This window comes from Carcharhinus amblyrhynchos, chromosome 6, assembly GCF_965287045.1.
Source record: "Carcharhinus amblyrhynchos chromosome 6, sCarAmb.v2.hapA, whole genome shotgun sequence".
In the NCBI taxonomy this organism is placed as follows: Eukaryota; Metazoa; Chordata; class Chondrichthyes; order Carcharhiniformes; family Carcharhinidae; genus Carcharhinus; species Carcharhinus amblyrhynchos.
The window spans coordinates 55,554,425-55,572,278 of record NC_137329.1 but is presented as its reverse complement, the minus strand read 5'-3'; the positions used below and the strand labels follow the sequence as shown (position 1 = coordinate 55,572,278).

Sequence of the window (17,854 nt, the reverse complement as noted above, 5' to 3'; positions counted from 1 at the left end):
TTATCCTCAACATGTCACATACAACTTCATTTTTACTCATCTTTGATGCCTCCACATCAAAATATTCCCAAAGAGGTCAGTATTACGACATGTTCCCAGGTTCCTGCTGCTTCTGTTCTACAATAGGCCAGAAGCAACTAATTTTAAATTATCCTCTGACTGATCAACTTCCCCGTGTGCAAAAGCACCCATCACTGTCACACCTGTTGCCCAGGTTGTCAACCCTTCTGGAATGACCAGGAGCCTTCCAGGATGGCCATGAGTCTCTTGGAATCAGCATTAATCTCCCGGTAGCCAAAGAAGGTCTTCCAGGAGATTTTAAACAACACCAAAGGCAAAAGGGAGCACATACACAGGCCAGACTTTGCCTGGGTAGAGTTTTCTTTCCGCCTTCTGTGTTTTTCGGACAATGCCATCTTTAATGCAGATACCTAACACTGCATGCATGGGGTCTGTGAATGTGCCCTCAGTGCTTGCAGAATGTTTAGACAATGGAGCAGAAAGAGCAGCAATGTAGCACTATGTCTTTGATTGGTTACAGTAGCTGAGGCCCAGGACTTGTTAATAATCCAGGAGCAGCAGGTAGGATTCACTTGAACCTAGTACAGCTCAAAATTAGGGGTGGGGGTGGGGGGGCCTCATCATCAGAAAAATGTGCACTTCTTACGTTAATTTCTTCAGGCAGGGAGATAATTCGGGTCCTGAAGATGGCGACTGTGGAGATATGAGCAGCTGTTAGTGACTGTTTCGACTACAACTGATGCTGGAAAATCAAAGCAGTAGCTTTTATTTTGATTTAAAGAGGGATTTGGGTCACAGCCCCCTTCACTAAAATGGCAAAAGGCTATATTTCCACTACCGTCCCGTCCTCAGGATATTGCTGTTTTTCTAGCATTTTCAGGCTGTATCTTGAATGCCCACTGTGAATTAAGTTTTTTTTAAATCTGATCTTGGTAGGTTTCTAATCTAGTGGGAAAGTCATTCAATAACTTTGTGCAGCTGATGCTCTCAGTAACCTGAAGAAACTCTAATGAAATAAATTTAGTGTGGTTATAATTTTTCTACATTAGTTGTCTTTTTCATTATTGGTCTCCACTGGTTAGATTTTGAAACTGTAGCCCTGAATCATTTGATATCCAGAGCCCTTCAATCTCTTTTCTTCTGTACTTGTTGATAACAGGCCTATGATTTTAGACAAAGATGATCCCCTGGAATAAGTTGGCACTTTCAAGTGTTCCCAAATCCACTCCTGCCACCACCTTTCTGTGACATCACTAGCGGCAACATCTGCTAGAATATGTCCAGAGTGGCAACCCTACATGTGGTCTGATTAAATGCAATAGTGCATAAAACTGAGGAACCATAATCACATATTACTTCACAAAACAGCTTGGAGGGGGGATTCTTCCAGCCTGTTGCACTGATTTCAGCAGAATACTCAAGTACATGCTGTTTAGCGGGCTTCGCACTGGGCACCACAGCTTCAACGACTATCCAGACGCCAAATTTCTGGCATCATCAGCTTCATGCTAGAAATCGGCATGGAGCTGTATAATTCATGTTAATCCTTATTTTAATACAATTTACACCTCATTAATGGGCCCAGGACTGAATTTCTGAGCCTGCTAGTCTCCCCCCACAGCCCCCAAATGGGCCATCGAGACCACCCCCCCCCCACCCCGAAGATCAGGGGTAAAGAGAGTGGGAGGGTGCTCTCTGGGCAGCCTGGTTTTCTGGCACTGCCCAAAGGGCAAAGTGGCACCCCCCAAAGGGCACACTGGCACTACCCACCAGGCTGTGCCAAGAAGGCAGGGTGTCTCGCTGCCTCATTGCAGTCGGGCTGGGTAACAGAGGGAGGGTGGCCAGCAATTGGGGCTGGCTGTCGTTGTGTGTGTGTGTGTGTGTGTGTGTGTGTGTGTGTGTGTGTGTGTGTGTGTGTGTGTGAGAGAGAGTGTGTGAGAGAGAGAGAGATCAGGGCTGCCGGGGAGGGGGGAGGGGGTTAGGACATCGACATGGGACATGGAGGGATATCTGCAGTGCCATCAATGCAGGGTCACAGGGCTGGCCAGTGATCAGGAGCTCGGTAGTGTGGGACTACTGCATATGTGCCGCTCTGGGTGCTGACAGATCAATGCATGCACAGTGAGGCGTTCAGCACTATGTTGCTGGCCTCTCCAGTGGGAATAAACCAACCCCCTGACTCTGTGTGAGAATCACCCTAGTGCACTCTGCTGTACACAGAGCATGGATATTCATTTTGAAACTGTAGCCTTGGATGAACCAGCAAGATTTACTCCAGTGTTTGTGAATTTGACACTTAGAATTTTTGTAGGAGACTCACTCCCATCCCCCCGCCTCATCTTTCAACAAGATATTGATCACAAGTTGATGAACAATTACTCTCACATTTTGTCATACAGTCCAACAGGTTCAGCATGAGAATCAGATAAGAACATAAGATATAGGAGCAGGAGTAGGCCATCTAGCCCTTCGAGCCTGCCCCGCCATTCAATAAGATCATGGCTAATCTGTCGTGGCTCAGGTCCACATTCCCGCCCTCTCCCCATAACCCTTAATCCCCTCTCTTATCAAAAACCCATCAACCCGAAAAATATTTAGCGAGGTAGCCTCCACCACCTCAACGGGCAGAGAATTCCAGAGATTCACCACCCTTTGAGTGAAGAAGTTCCTCCTCAACTCCGTTCTAAACTGCCCCCCCTTTATCTTGAGGCTGTGCCCCCTAGTCCTACTGTCCTTTCTGAGCGGGAAGAGTCTCTCCACCTCTATCCTATCCATCCCATTCATCATCTTATACGTCTCAATGAGATCTCCCCTCATTCTTCTAAACTCTAACGAGTACAAGCCTAGTTTATTCAGCCTCTCCTCATAGCTCAACCCCTTCAACTCCGGTATCAGCCTAGTAAACCTCCTCTGCACTCCCTCCAAGGCCAAAATATCCTTGCGTAAGTACGGTGCCCAAAACTGCACACAGTACTCCAGCTGCAGCCTCACCAATGCCCTATACAGCCGCAGCAAGACCTCCCTACTTTTATATTCAATCCCCCTCGCTATGAATATGATTGTGCTCTCTCTCTGCCTTCCCACTCACTTGTTGCAACCATCAACTGGTTGCATCAATCTATTCCCCTATCATGACAAAATCAAGGTAGCAGACTTGTGCTTACTTACACACATCATTACACCATCCATTCAAAAAAGCAAAATCTGTACCTTAGTGGATCAAAACTTTCAGTACCAGGGTGCAATGCAGCAGTTCATTTCTATTCTTTGGGCTGATCTAAACAGGGACAAGTGAGAAGGCTTTTCCCAAATTTCTTATTTAATTTGCAAGCACAAACAGTGCTGCATCACTAGCTGGTTTGCCAACTTACCTTGTGCAAAAGTGCCAGACACTAAGAGCTGAGTCAAGGTGGTCATTGCACATAAAACTAAAGAACAATCACCATGACCAGATTATACCATCGGTTCCGCAATTGACTCTAAGACTTTTACCTGATTAAAATGGCAGTTTAATTTATGGCTATACAAATTATGTGGTGTGTTTATGACTTTATCCTTCCTTCAAAAATAAATTCCCATTTCTCAACAAAAGACGGAAAGTGAATCCTAACCCTTTGGCGCAGTGATTATTACCTTTTCCTCTTTAGGCTAGATATGCATTACAAAGCAGTATCTCAATCAATGAATGCTAGTTTATTACTGATGAACAAGATTACCAAGTACATGCATGTGCTTCATATCCAACTAGAATGATAAGGTCTCTTTGTTGACAGCCTGAGGAAATCGTAAATAAGAAATTAGCTTCAATACAAACTAATGTCTTCAACTGAGTTATCAATACAAAACTATAAAGCAAAGCCTGGAATGAATATTTGAGAAATACTTTTATCAACTACTAAAACCAGAAAGATAAACTCTGAGAAAGTTCAGTGAATTTGAACAACTTTTTTAGAAAATAATGGATTACTCCAATACACTTCATATAAAGTGAAGATGGGCAAAGGGCTGCAGGGAAGTTGATTCCCACTCAGTAGCAATGGTGCCACAGGACAGTTGGTACCAATTCTGCAGTAATGGTGCTGCAGGGAAGTTGGTACCCACTTGACAGTGAAGTACGCAGTGCACAATTGTATTGCAGGATATATGGGAACTTATGGCAGATAGTGGTAGTTCAGGGTTCTATGAAAAGCCATATTTATAACAATAATTTAAGATGGCTGAGGCAGCAACTCCACGTAGAAGGTAGTGGGGGCAAAAGGCATGCTGTTTGCATTATAAATGAATAAATATACAAGAGACACTGAGGTGGAAGAAAATTTTAAAAATTGAGAGTTTGAGAATAATTAAAAATGGCTCTTGGTTTCTTTTTCTACATACCATGCTAGGAAATAATCTAACTCTAGCTCAGGAAGCCAGCAAAGAGAAACTTCCTGTGGATCCGGCCAACCATTTGAGTAATTGAGAATTTTATTACCTTTACAACAATTAGCAAGAGAAGGTACAACCGTATATCACTGGGATAGTATATTAGAAAACAATTCCTGGGGAGTAGTAAATGTCACGGTTATCTTATCTCTGTACCACACTATCAGAATGTAAATTATAGCTGATCATATCAAACACTTCAATTAACCTGATTCTGCAGCACTGCTGTGAACAATACACACCAAACAGATGGGAATTTTTCACAGAATAGATTTACAATATAGCAGTTCTACAGCAAAACAGAAATCATGAGGCCAAATAAGAAAAATACACAAAATAATGATCTGCATAAAATCAGTATGCTTTTAATAACATTCCTATAGATCTGTACATAGCTGGGATTTCAGAACAAACCAAAATTAATTTATCAGATAATAATCAGCACTTTAATTATGAACTTATTCCCTTTTCAAGCTACTTTGACATGAGCCTCAGAAAAGTGCTAGTTCCCAGCCTCGGGAGAGTCTGCAACCAGCAGCGAGCCTAATATAAATTTGCTTCATCTACTAATGCAGCCACTGAATAGGTGAAGCAAGGCGAACTAGCTTGCTATAAAACAATTAGTATGAATTTATTTGTGCTTCATATCTCTTTCTTCTCCTGATGATATAATGACATAATCCTAGGGTTGTTGGAAAACTTGCTGCTTTTGCCAAAATTACTATTCTTTATATGTGAAACCAGCCAGCGGGTGACAGTAAAGCAATTGATGGGGACAAAAATGGTGAATCCAATTACCAGAGTAGGGAACAACTATAAGGCCCTCAGTTCAAAAACAAACCATGATTTAATAGATACATATCACGTACACAAAACTCTCAGTGCATTCAATTTCTGAATTATCAGGGAACACCTTAATAATCAATTTTGTCTTTGGTTATTGCCACTAGGATTGACATATGTTCATGACATGAGAGTAGAACAGTTTATTGAAATAGATGCAAATTGCTATCACATGAACTTCACTATTATTGTTACTCAGTATAGCAAGTAATATTAGAAGAGGTGTTAAGAATAAGATGTAGCAAGTTTAATTATACTGTTTAATTAGTCTGTTAAGAAAGGTGAGATTGTGGTTTTGTTTTGTTTTAGAGGTTTAGCTCGAGATAGAGAGGGAACTTTCCAAGCCCTGTTTATGTATGTGCATTTTTAATGAGGTTTTAGGATTCTCGAACCGAAGAAAAGGGTAACCAAGGGGTTAGTAGTTTAGGGAAGTTAAAGCAAATACTAGTAGAAAAACTGTGCTGATGCCAAGCAACAGGCGAGCAGAGGAAGGGACCCACACAGAAGTAACAAGAGTGAATTAAAGCAGTTTTAGTTTCAGTTGATGTGGATACATGATTGAATGAAAACAGAAAGCTCTAAGAAAACAGAAGGGTTGAAAATGATGCCAGACTGCTGAAGAAACAAGTTTAAGAAACTCATATCAATTGCTTTAAAATTAATGTAATAATGAATTTAGAGTGAGTTTTCTGGATCTCAAAAGGAGATACCAAGGATTTCTGGTGAACATTCAGAAGCCTATTGGAATAGAAACCTTAGCTGAACCAACTCTAACCTTGGTGTGGAAAAAGTTGGATCTCTCCATTGGTGTGTTGGATCTGTAGGGGTATTTCTGGGATAAAAGGGATAGTGAGAATTTGAGTAATTCTTTTGGTATCTGTACTGAAATCTTTCCAACCTTTTCATTGTCCGGTGTAATATAATGAATGTTTCTTGTGTAATAAAAGTTTTGGTGCTGATCTTTTCAAAAAATTCTAAGTACCAAACAAGTGTGAAAACAGGAGAGAATCCCACCAATGTTTTGGCTGAGCTCCCAGTCGCAGTTGTATGGCACTCAGTTAAAAAAGCCCCAGACGCAATTCTCACCAGTAGAGGAAGCAATGGAGCTTATTCTTGCTGGGAGGCGGGCTGCTGAGCTCTAGGGATGCCATTGCAGAAGCATCCTGATCTCCCAGTACATTGTGTACAGGAGAGATCTCCTGTCAGTCCCTGATCGTCGCCCTGGACATAGTCTCCCCCCTCCCCCAAACAATCACTGCCCTAGACATCACCCCCGTTGGAGAGGACCAGGTGTGATCCTTGCTGGTGAGGACCTTGACTGGTGAGCAGGTAAGGTCAAGTGAACCTGGACAACAGAGCCCATAATTATATGTAAATGAGTGAAAGAATATTGAAATCAGCTTGTGCCATTTTTGGGCATGAAGCCAATTTCACTGGGAAATCAGTGCCAATAACATCATCCCAATTTTTCGCCTCTCGCCCAATCTTACCAGTTTGCCACGCTGACTGACTGACAGGACGGGCCAGCAAAATTTCCCCCTTTTTCTTTTTGTTAAAAAGTCAACAGCAGATTTCTGTGAATCTGTTCAATAGATACCCTCCATGGTTTAAATAATGATGTATCAAGCCAGGTTCTATCCTGGGATCTGACTTGTCCAGTAAAATCAGCTGGGATCATAACAGAATATCCCAGGAAGCTCAGGATGATAAAATAACTGGCTGATTATGCCCTTCCTTACACAATCTTTTTACAAGAATTTACCCATCTTCCATGTGATAGATATAAACATTTACATGTATGTATGGAACACTTCAACTGTGAATACCAAAACTAATTCTGAAGAAATTACTCAATTGCAAGATTTTGCAATACGTTCAGTAACATTCTATCATGCACAGTTGATTTGCACTCTGGACCAAATTAACTGATTGAGAAAATCATTCCCATTACTTTAACTTTCACAGCTCTCAAAGCAGTAGGGCTGGAGAAACAAGAGCTGATATGCCTTAATCATAGAAGTTCACAAAAAATGTTTGCGTGGTAATTTCTCATTCAAAGATGCTCCAAACCAATCACTCGGAGTTTCTGCAGTCTAACCTGGTGAAATTTCCTGAATTTCCATCTCACTGAGGCAGCCTTAGGCTAATTAACATTCAACAACCTTCTCTGAAAACTCTACACACATTTTGACAGCTGAAACAAATTCGACAACAGCTGAATCAATCCGCTACTATTTAGAACAATTAACAATATTCTAAATAAAGCAACTCAGAATTTTTTTTTTTACACAGTCCTTTTGTCCAATCTTCAAAAGTTTAAAAAAAAACATGGATCTGGATCACCTTTGCCTAAAATGAACCACTTTTTACTTGGGCTTCACCCCGTGTTCCAAGTTTTGTTGAAATCCATCCATATTGTTTACAGACAACAGGCTTAAGGGGCGAAAACATTATCACAGTTAACCTTCAGTGGTGGAAGTAATAGATTATTTTGTCTTTTGTTTAATTGTCATTTGTGTGACTTTGCTAAGTGCAAATTGTCTCATTTTCCTTCATTACCACAGTGACTTCTCATCAAAATTACTTCATTGGCTTTGACAACATAGAAGACATCAAGCAAAGCAAGCTTTTTTTTGTCCAGTGCTGTAATCCTGTGGTATCTAGGATAATTGAAAATCCTTAACCCCAATTCTGTCGCAGTAAAGTTTGTAAGGTAGCTTTCATCATAACTTGCCAGATTAATAAAAGGGATTAACTGTAGATTATTCAAACGTTTATGTTTGACATCTGGTTCCATGAAATCATACTCATGAAAAATTAGCACCAATTCTGCTATCAGACCTCACACTTGCAATCTGGATTACTGTATGGTAATAGTTAAAGGTGATGGTGCATATTTTAGTTAACTGAGACATGACAATTCTAAGAAAAGAATGCAACATCAGAAGTGGTATGTCCAGACTGCTGTATGGTTTTCATATTTCTTTTAATTATAGTTTGGTGAAAGGCTGCAAGAAGCTGATTACTGGACAGTTCTAAAGCTCTGAAAATAGGAGCTTACAGATCTTCCTTACTTACAACACTCCTTACTTGTACCATGGTAACTTAAGCAAAATGAGAATTAAAGGAATTAAAAAAGCATTGGGCCCACATTTACCAATACCAGCTATCCTCTCTCATTTTGATGGCAATTGCTTATTCTTTTAAAAAGTTCTTTATAGACATTTCGATTTTACTTCAGCCTCCAACAGTGGTTTTGGACACAGAAAAATATTGTCAGGTTTCAGAAGTAGTAAACAGGAAAAGTTTACTGCATTCACAACGAAACATAAAACAGAAAGACTAATCAAGGGTTTGTTCATTTAAAATGGAGTGTATCCCTGATTGGAAGCTAAAATGTCCACACTATATATCCATTTTGGAGGATTGATTGCCAGAGAAAAACAGGAGTTCTCCAATTCAAATAACCCACAGAGAGATAGCACTTGAGGGCTCCTAGAAAATTCAATCTCAATGGAGTGGAACTTCTCCAACCAAACATACAAAAATGTGTTCTTGCTCTAAGACACAATAAACTCTTCTGAAAGCTATTTGATTTTGTAACAAAACTGAAGGATGCAGTAATATTGAACTTCTTTTCAGTGTGGCACTGGCTTCCAGTGGGCATGTAAACATTTGTGATGTTTCAAATTATATTAGCTGAAAATCAATAAAATCTGGTGTGTGCGCGGGCGTAAATTTACGTACAAAAGAGTTCGACCTGATATTTATCTGACTAATTTCCCAAAAATTTAAAAGTATTCCCAATACTAGGAGTGAAAAAGAATACCTATCCTGACGCAATGGAAAACATTCAAAAAATCGTTTGAAACAGATTATAATGTCCATTTTCTTAATGGGGACTGCTAACTTCAGCTTCAAAAGACATTCAACTTAACTGAACCATGGAAATGAATTCAAACCCAAGTCCAGAAGATGAATCATTTTGGCAATTTCATATTCTACAAACAAATATTTCAGTGGCTGCAATACTACAGTATTGAACTCTAGATACAAAGAACTGAATTTGAATTTGAATTTTGGCTTTGTCAAATTGCCATAGTTTAAGATTTCCCCAGGGCACCAGATTAAATGTTTTCTTTAATATAAAACAATAGATTCTGAAGGATGAACTGCTGTGAAATTCGCATTTGATCCCTTAAGCAATATAGCAAATTTATATTGGTCTCAAAATACAACATGGTCTGTTAACACAGCTAACAATGTAAAAGCAAAAGTGCCATGAGTATTACTACATGAAAATGTGCCCTCTGTAGCGATGATGGATTTCCTCATAGAGCAAGGAGGATTCAGGTCACCCATCCGATGTGAGTCAGGCAGTTTTCAGAGATGATAGATATTTTAAAAAATGATTGGAAATAAATCTACCATACAGCTTGTGGTAACATTTTCGAGACTGGACATAGAAAAGGGGATGAGTAGTCTCAAGAGCTGGAGCAAAAATAATGAACAAGATTTGGAGATGAGAACTGAATGTAGAACGTGATGTCAGGTTATATACGTAACATCCTGCAGCTCTATAATCCTCTGACAACTCTACATTCCTCCAACTTTGTTATTGTGCATCCATTGCTCCTTTTGCCTCACCATTAGGGCTGTGTCTAGACCCTAAGCTCTGGAAGTACCTTTCTATACCTGTCTGGCTTTACATCTCTTGCTTCCCTTAACATTGTCATTAAAATCTAGTGTTTTAATGAAGCTTCTCATCATCCTTCTTAATGTCTGTTTCTTTGGCTTAATGTTGATTTTATTTGATTACGTTCCCACAAAGGGTCTTGGGATGTTTTCCTACATTAATGGTTCGATGTATATGTTGGGTATATCCAGTTAACTTTATAGCCAATGGTAAAACCTAGCATAATGATGGTGTGAGATTCAACAATGGCAATGACGTTGAAAGTCAAAGGGGATAATACAATTTTCTCTTGTTGAAGATCATCATTGGTTGGCATTTTGTGGTGCTAATGTTGCTAGTCACTTATCAGCGCCAAGCCTATATGCAGTCCAGATCTTGCTACAAGCAAGCAAAGACTACTTCAGTACTTGATGAGTCATGACCGGTACCAAACATTGTGCAATCATCTGCAAACATTCCCACATCTGATCATACATTTGAGGGAAGATCATTGATGAAGCAGCTGAAGATAGTTTTGTTGAAGACATTATCCTAGGGCTGAGGTGACAGGACTTCAAAAATCCGAAGCACCTTCCCTTTCTGTTAGGCATATCTCAATCCAGTAGAGAATTTTATCTGATCCCCACTGATTAACTCCACTGGGATACCACATTCAATCAAATACTGCCTTAATGATAAGGGTAGTCACTCTCATCTCATTTATTGAGTGCCATTATTGTGATCATGTTTGAATCAAAGCTATAATGAGGTTTGGAACCAAATGGTCCTGGCAAACCTAAACTGAGCATCAATAAGCAGCTATTGTTCAGTAAGTGTTGCTTGATTGCACTGTTGATGACATTTTCCATCACTTTGCTGATAATTGGGAGTAGACTAATAGGATGATAAATGGGCAAATAAGATTTGTCTTGCTTTATGTTGACCAGGACAATTTTCCAAATTCTCAGGTGGGTGAGTGTTGTAGCTATACATGAATAGTAGGCTTGGAGTGTTTTTTTTTCAATATATTCATTTGTGGGACCTGAGCGTCGCTGGCTGGCCAGCATTTATTGCCCATGCCTATTTGCCCTTGAGAAGGTGGTGGTGGTGGTGAGCTGCTTTCTTGAATCGTCGCAGTCCAAGTGCTGTGGGTTGATCCACAATGTGGTTTGGGAGGGAATTCCAGGATTTTGACCCAGTAACTGCAAAGGTATGGCGATATATTTCCAAGTCAGGATGGTGAGTGACTTGGAGGGGAACTTGCAGGTTATGGTGTTCCCCTGTATTACTGCCCTTGTCCTTCTAGATGGCAGTGGTTGTGGGTTTGGAAGGTGCTGTTCAAGGATCTTTGGTGAATTGCTGCAGTGCATCTTGTAGATAGTACACTCTGCTGCTACTGAGTGTGGTGGTGGAGGGATTGAATGTTTGTAGATGTGATGCCAATCAAGTGGGCTGCTTTGTCCTGAACGGTGTCAAGCTGGGAATATTCCATCACACTCCTGACTTGTGCCTTGGAGATGGCAGATAGGCTTTGGGGAGTCAGGAGCGGAGTTGCTCGCCACAGTATTCCTAGCCTCTGACTTGCACTTGTAGCCACTGTGTTTATATGGTGAGTCCAGTTAAGTTTTTGGTCAATGATAACCTCAAGGATGTTAACTGTGGAAGATTCAGTGATGGTAATACTATTGAATGTCAAGGGGTGGTGTTTAGAATGTCTCTTATTGGTGATGGTCATTGCCTGAATTTGTGTGGTGCGAATGTTATCAGCCACTTGTCAACCCAAACTTGGATACTGTCCGGGTCTTGTCGCATTTGAACATAGACTGCTTCAGTATCTGTGGAGTCGTGAATTGTGCTGAACATTGTGGAATCATCAGTGAACATCCCCACTTTTGACCTTATGACAAAGGGAAGGTCATTGATGAAGTAGCTGAAGATTGTTGGCCTAGGACACTAGGGACTCCTGCAAAGACGTCATGGGGTTGAGATGACAGACCCTCCATAAGCACAATCATCTTCCTATGTACCAGGTATGACTCCAATCAGCGGAACAATCTATGCAACAAGACACGTCCGTTGATGTCTAAAAGGTGTAAAAGATCTTTTTACTTCTGAGAGAACAGAAGATAAGAGATTTCAAAGGACCGCAACATAATTAAATTATTTGCCTGGTGAAATAATAAGTTATGAACTAATTAATTATAAAAAGGGGTTGAAGAAGCCACTTGGTGTGGCAGTTTTGAGAGGAGACACTACCAGCAACAGTTTTCCGGTAAAATACATGAGAGAGATTGGCTCCCTGCTGTCTGCAGCTGCAGACAAAGGTGCTCAGACGGACAATATCATGGTTTTGCTAAGAAAGGAAATCAAGCAATCTTCAGGTGTTGTCTCGGCAGAACCTATAAAGAAACGGGACCTTCCCTCGCTCTCCAAAGCTGCTTACTTGCCCAGTCAACCTGTACAGGTCATCTCCAGTTGATTACAGAAGTCATTGTAGCTACTGTGCCTGACTTCCAAGATTCAAGCCTTTCACTTTGGAAATAAGGAATTCAAAGCAACAGTCCACAACAATGTTTCACTGCGACTGATGTGAAATCTAACATCTAAGTATCTTTTTCCTTAATTGTATCCTAATCTTTGTGTCTATATTTGTGTTAACGTATCCCTTTTGCTTAAACTTTCAACAGTAGTCTTGTAATTAACTAATATTTATCTTGTTCAAGGATAAAATGTTGCCGTTCTGTTATTTTAAACTGAGGTATACGTGAATTTATGTATGAGCACATGCACAAAATCTTAACTCACTGACCACATTAGGAAACAACTGTCATGTGGTGGTGACAGAAAGTCACAATTGAATCCACCACACTCTAAGACAGTGCATTCTAAATCCTAACCACTCACTGTATAAACACTTACATCATCACCTTTGATACTTTTGCCATTCACTTGTCCTCTGGTTATCAACTATTCCTTCAATTGGAACAGCTTTTCCCATCAAATCTGTACAGATCCCTCTACTAAATTTTCCCTTAATCTTCCCTTCTGCAAGAAGAGCTATCACAACTCTTCCAATCTATTGATGGAATTGAAATCCTTCATCCTTACAACCATTTTTCTAAGTTCTTTCTACACCCTCTCTAATGCCTTGACAATCATTAAAGCATGGTGGTCAGTCAGAATTTTAAAATAATAATTTAAGAGACTTGAGCATCACTAGCTAGGCCAGCATTTACTGCCATTCCCTAGCTGCCCTTCAGAAGATGTTGGTGAGCTGCCTTCTTGAACTACTGCAGGCCCGAGATGTAGGTCAATTCACTGTGCTATTAGGGAGGGAATATCACAATTTTAACTCAGCAACAATGAAGGAACAGTGATATATTTCTAAGTCAGGACGGTGATTAACTTGTAGGGGAATCTCCAGGTATTGTTGTTCCCAGGTATCTGCAGCACTTGTCCTTCTAGATGGTAGTGGGCTTGGAAGGAATCTTGGTGAGTTCCTGCAGTGCATCTTGCAGGCAGTATACAAGACTGCCACTGTTCGTCAGTGGTGGAGGAATTGAATATTTGTGAAAGGGGTAGCAATCAAGTAGGCTGCTTTGCCTTGGATATCATCAAGCTTCTCGAGTGTTGCTGGAACTACACTCCTGACTTGTGTTTTGTCGATGGTGGTCAGGTTCGGGGGTGATGAAGTGAATTACACACCTCAAGATTCCTAGCTTTTGACCTGCTCTGAACACAATACTTCGGTTTAGGTTGAACCAATGTTTTATAAATTTCCTCCATGCTTTTGCCCCCCATACTCTATTTATAAAGCCAAGAATCCTTTATGCTTTACTAACTACTCTCTCAACCTGCCCTGCAAATTCAACTATTCCTGCTTGTATACCAAAAGGTCCCTTTGCTACTGCAGCCCCCTAGAATTGTATCTTTTACTTAATATTGCCTTGATTTTCCCAATAAATTGGGTAGAATGCATGTACATACCAGCAATTCAACAAACAAGTGCCGGCTATGTTACCTTGGAAAATGCTGAATCTGGAATGGGGAATAGCATGAAGAAATAAAGAACAAAAAATTAGGATGCAAGTTTTTAAATTTAAAATGGATTAGTTACATGGATAGGCTACCTTTATGTAGGGAGGAATTTTAATGCAACTAAATGAAAAACTTACTCTCATTGTTCTAGAATGTGGTGGAAACAGTTCAGAGGTGATCTACTTGACTCATTTCTGGGATGAAGGGGTTATTATATGAGGAATGCTTGAACAGGTTTGACCTATACCCATTGGAGTTCAGAAGAATGACAGGTGATCATACTGAAACATATAAGATCCTGAGAGGACTTGATAGGATGGATACTGGAAGGATTCGTGAAGGGGAAGTCATGTTTAACGAATTTATTGGATTTCTATGAGGATGTGACTAGTGCGGTAGACAGAGGGGAACCGGTGCATGTGGTGTTTTTGGATTTCCAGGTGTTCGATGAGGTGCCTCACAAAAGGTTGCTGCAGAAGGTTAGGGTACATGGAATTGTAAAGTGCTAGCATGGATTGAGGATTGGTTATTTAACAGGAAGCAGAAAGTTGGAATCAATGGGTGCTTTTCTGGTTGGCAGTTGGTGACTAGTGGAGTGCCGCAGGGATCGGTGCTGGGGCCTCAACTGTTTACCATTTACACAGACGATCTGGAGGAGGGAGCTGAGTGTAGGGTAACAAAATTGATGACATGAAGATGAGGGGAAAAGCAAACTGCGTGGAGGGCACAGAAAGTCCAAAGAGAGATCTGGATAGGCTGAGTGAGTGGGCAAGGACCTGGCAGATGGAGTATAACGTTAGCAAATGTGAAGTTATCCACTTTGGTAGAAATAATAGTAGGAGGGATTATTATTTAAAGGGTGAAAAGCTGCAGCATGCTACTGTGCAGAGGGACATGGGGGTCCTTATGCAGGAATCGCAAAAACCCAGTCTGCACGTGCAGCAGGTAATCAAGAAGGCGAATGGAATGCTGGCCTTTATAGCGAGGGGGATAGAATATAAAAGCAGGGAGGTATTGCTGCAACTGTACAGGGCACTGTTGAGGCCGCAACTGGAGTACCTTGTGCAGTTTTGGGCCCTGTATTTGCAAAAGGATATATTGGCCTTGGGGGAAGTACAGAGAAGGTTCACCAGGCTGATACGAGAGATGAGGGGGTTAGCTTATGAAGACAGATTGAATAGACTGGGTCTGTACTCGTTAAGAGTTTAGAAGGCTGAGGGGGGATCTTCTAGAAACTTACAAGATAATGAAGGGGCTAGATAGTGTACAGGTAGAGAGACTCTTCCTAGCAGAACTAGAGGGCACAGCCTCAAAATAAGTGGGGGGGGGGAGAAGCAGTTTAGAATGGAGTCGAGGAGGAACTTCTTCACTCAAAGGGTGGTGAGTCTCTGGAATTCTCTGCCCATTGAAGTGGTGGAGGCTACCTCACTGAATATATTTAAGTTACGGTTAGATAGATTTCTGACAGACAAGGGGATTAAGGGTTATGGGGAGAAAGCAGGAAAGTGGAACTGATTCATTTCAGATCAGCCATGATCTTATTGAATGGCAGGGCAGGCTCGAGGGGATAGATGGCCTACTCCTGCTCCTGCTCCTATTTCTTATGTTCTTATGCTTCCTTCTGTGGGGGAGACGTTAACTAGGGTATTCAGTTTAAGAATAAGAGATCTTCCTTTTAAGATGGAGATGAGATTTTTTCTGTCAAGGTTGATCACTATGTAGAATTCTCTCTCTCAAAAATCAATGGGGACTGGGTCATTGAATTTATTCAAAGCAGAATTGGGCAGATTTTTGATTCATAAGGGAGACAAAGGCTATGGGGAAAATGAAGTTGACAGCATTATCAGGCCAGACATGATTTTACTGCATGATGGAGCAGGCTCGACAGGGCGAATGGCCTACTCCTGCTTTTAAGTCTGATGTTACACACACAATTCCAACAATGAAAATTGTTTAAAGCTTTTCAGTGTCAGAGGGTTTCAGTTAATTTGACATCTTAAAACAACAAGACTATTTATTATCAAACAATCTTTCCATTATATTTTCAGTGTGCTTGAGGAAGAACACATCTCTTCATATGGACATCACAGAATTTATTGGTTATAATGTATTTTGGACATATTGCAGTAACACAAATGACATTTGATAGGAATGATTGGGTTTGCCACTGAAGTATACATGCTGATGAAAACACTACTTGTACATCAGCAACATAAAACAGACCCCTTTTCCTATGAATGTGAACTCTTTCAAAGATCAAAAAAATGACCTAATTCTCCATCTCAAGCATACTCAAAAATCTATTTCAATGCCATTACAGGAGCTAATTATTTGAACTGAAATTAGCTCTGTGTTTATAAGATATAAAACTGGCTGAAAATTTATGACATCAAAAAGCCTTCAAATAAATCAATGTTTAAATGTCAGGATGACGAGAGAATTGGCAGGCAGGGAAGTTGCTTAATGTAGAAACAAAACATAATTAGATTAGGGAAGAATAATAATGGTAGTTGAGGGAGTTACAGTATAAGTTAAGCAATTTTGATGAGCACTTGGCAGAAAATACACAAATCTGCCACAATGCACTGGGTTGTAATCATGTCTTACCAGTTCAATGTTATCATATCTTCACTGTAGATGAGAATACAATTTTAACATTCCAGCTACTTCCTATTTTCCAAGAAAATGGCTACTGAAACATTCATCCAAGGGCTGTGATATGATCTAGTCTGGCCGAATAATTTGCACTCCCTCTGAAAGCTGGCTTCCAATCAGGCTTAAAGACTCTACTGTCTCAACCCCCGTAAACTAAGTGAGCTAAGTTTGATTGGGTTCAAAGTCAATGTAATATGTTATAAATTATGGCATTATTCACATTGATTTTGCTAACAATGTTTCTCCAAATGCAATTCTTACTAAACAATAACAGATAGATGTGTCATAGAGGCTGCATGAAAAGAATCTGCTCAAAGCCAATACTCTCAACACCGTGTTACCAGTCAGATTGTGAATATCATAACTTCAGACTAGGGGGCGTATAAGAGTGAACGTATCCCCTTCAACAGCATGTTTATGGACCGATTAATACTATTCCAGGAGCTTTGAGAATCACTATTTCAGAAGTCTAAAATTAGTCACAAAGTGTTTTCTGCCTTTACCTGAACATTGAGAATACAATTCTATATGGGGAAAGGCATACTGGAAGTTAACTGGTTAGCAAAGATCACTGAATGTTGTGTTCAAAACCAGAAAGTAAACATAAATATCATCCATCGATAGCTCCACTGGTCAAAATAAAACATGCTGCCCCTGAGTAAAGATCTATTCATTTGGTTGACCTTTTTGCCATCATATGCTGCACTGTGCACCCCTTTATGTGGTGCAGAATACATCACTTTGATCATAAAGATTTTTATGGAACTCACATGGGTCAAAGTAAAGACCCATAGCTTCCAGCAGTCTTCACATATCACTTACCATTACTGATCTCTGGAAGATCAAACTTGGTGAAATCCCACCACTGGAGGCGATAAGTGATATTGGCAATATTACTGGCCACAGCAGACTGTCCGTCACCTATCACAGCACCTGCAATTAGAGAATAAGACACTCAGTAAAGGATATCTTTTAGCCATTATCAATTTAGCAGTTTATGCCAACCTGCTGCTTGTTTAACTCACCAGCAGTGAAAATACTGAATATTGAATCACAAAAGGCCATGTAAAATAGATTAAATTTTGAAGACATTCCCATCTGTAAAAAGAGGTCAGCTGAGGGGTTCAGATATCAGCGAAAGAGAACAAAAGCTTGCACAATTGACATCCATCGATTACAAAGGCTTGACTTGGCCTT

At 40.4% G+C, this 17,854-nt stretch overlaps 1 protein-coding gene across 4 annotated transcripts in view; it reads right to left on the bottom strand.

The window, feature by feature from the left end:
* The window catches only part of LOC145343936 (activating molecule in BECN1-regulated autophagy protein 1-like), a 400,132-nt gene that overhangs the window by 132,436 nt on the left and 249,842 nt on the right, over positions 1–17,854 (bottom strand). For all 4 annotated transcript variants that reach the window (XM_080190487.1, XM_080190491.1, XM_080190488.1 and 1 more), the window contains one exon: positions 17,480–17,590. In XM_080190487.1, the coding sequence (XP_080046613.1) occupies positions 17,480–17,590 (111 nt within the window). The remainder of the gene's footprint in view (positions 1–17,479; positions 17,591–17,854) is intronic.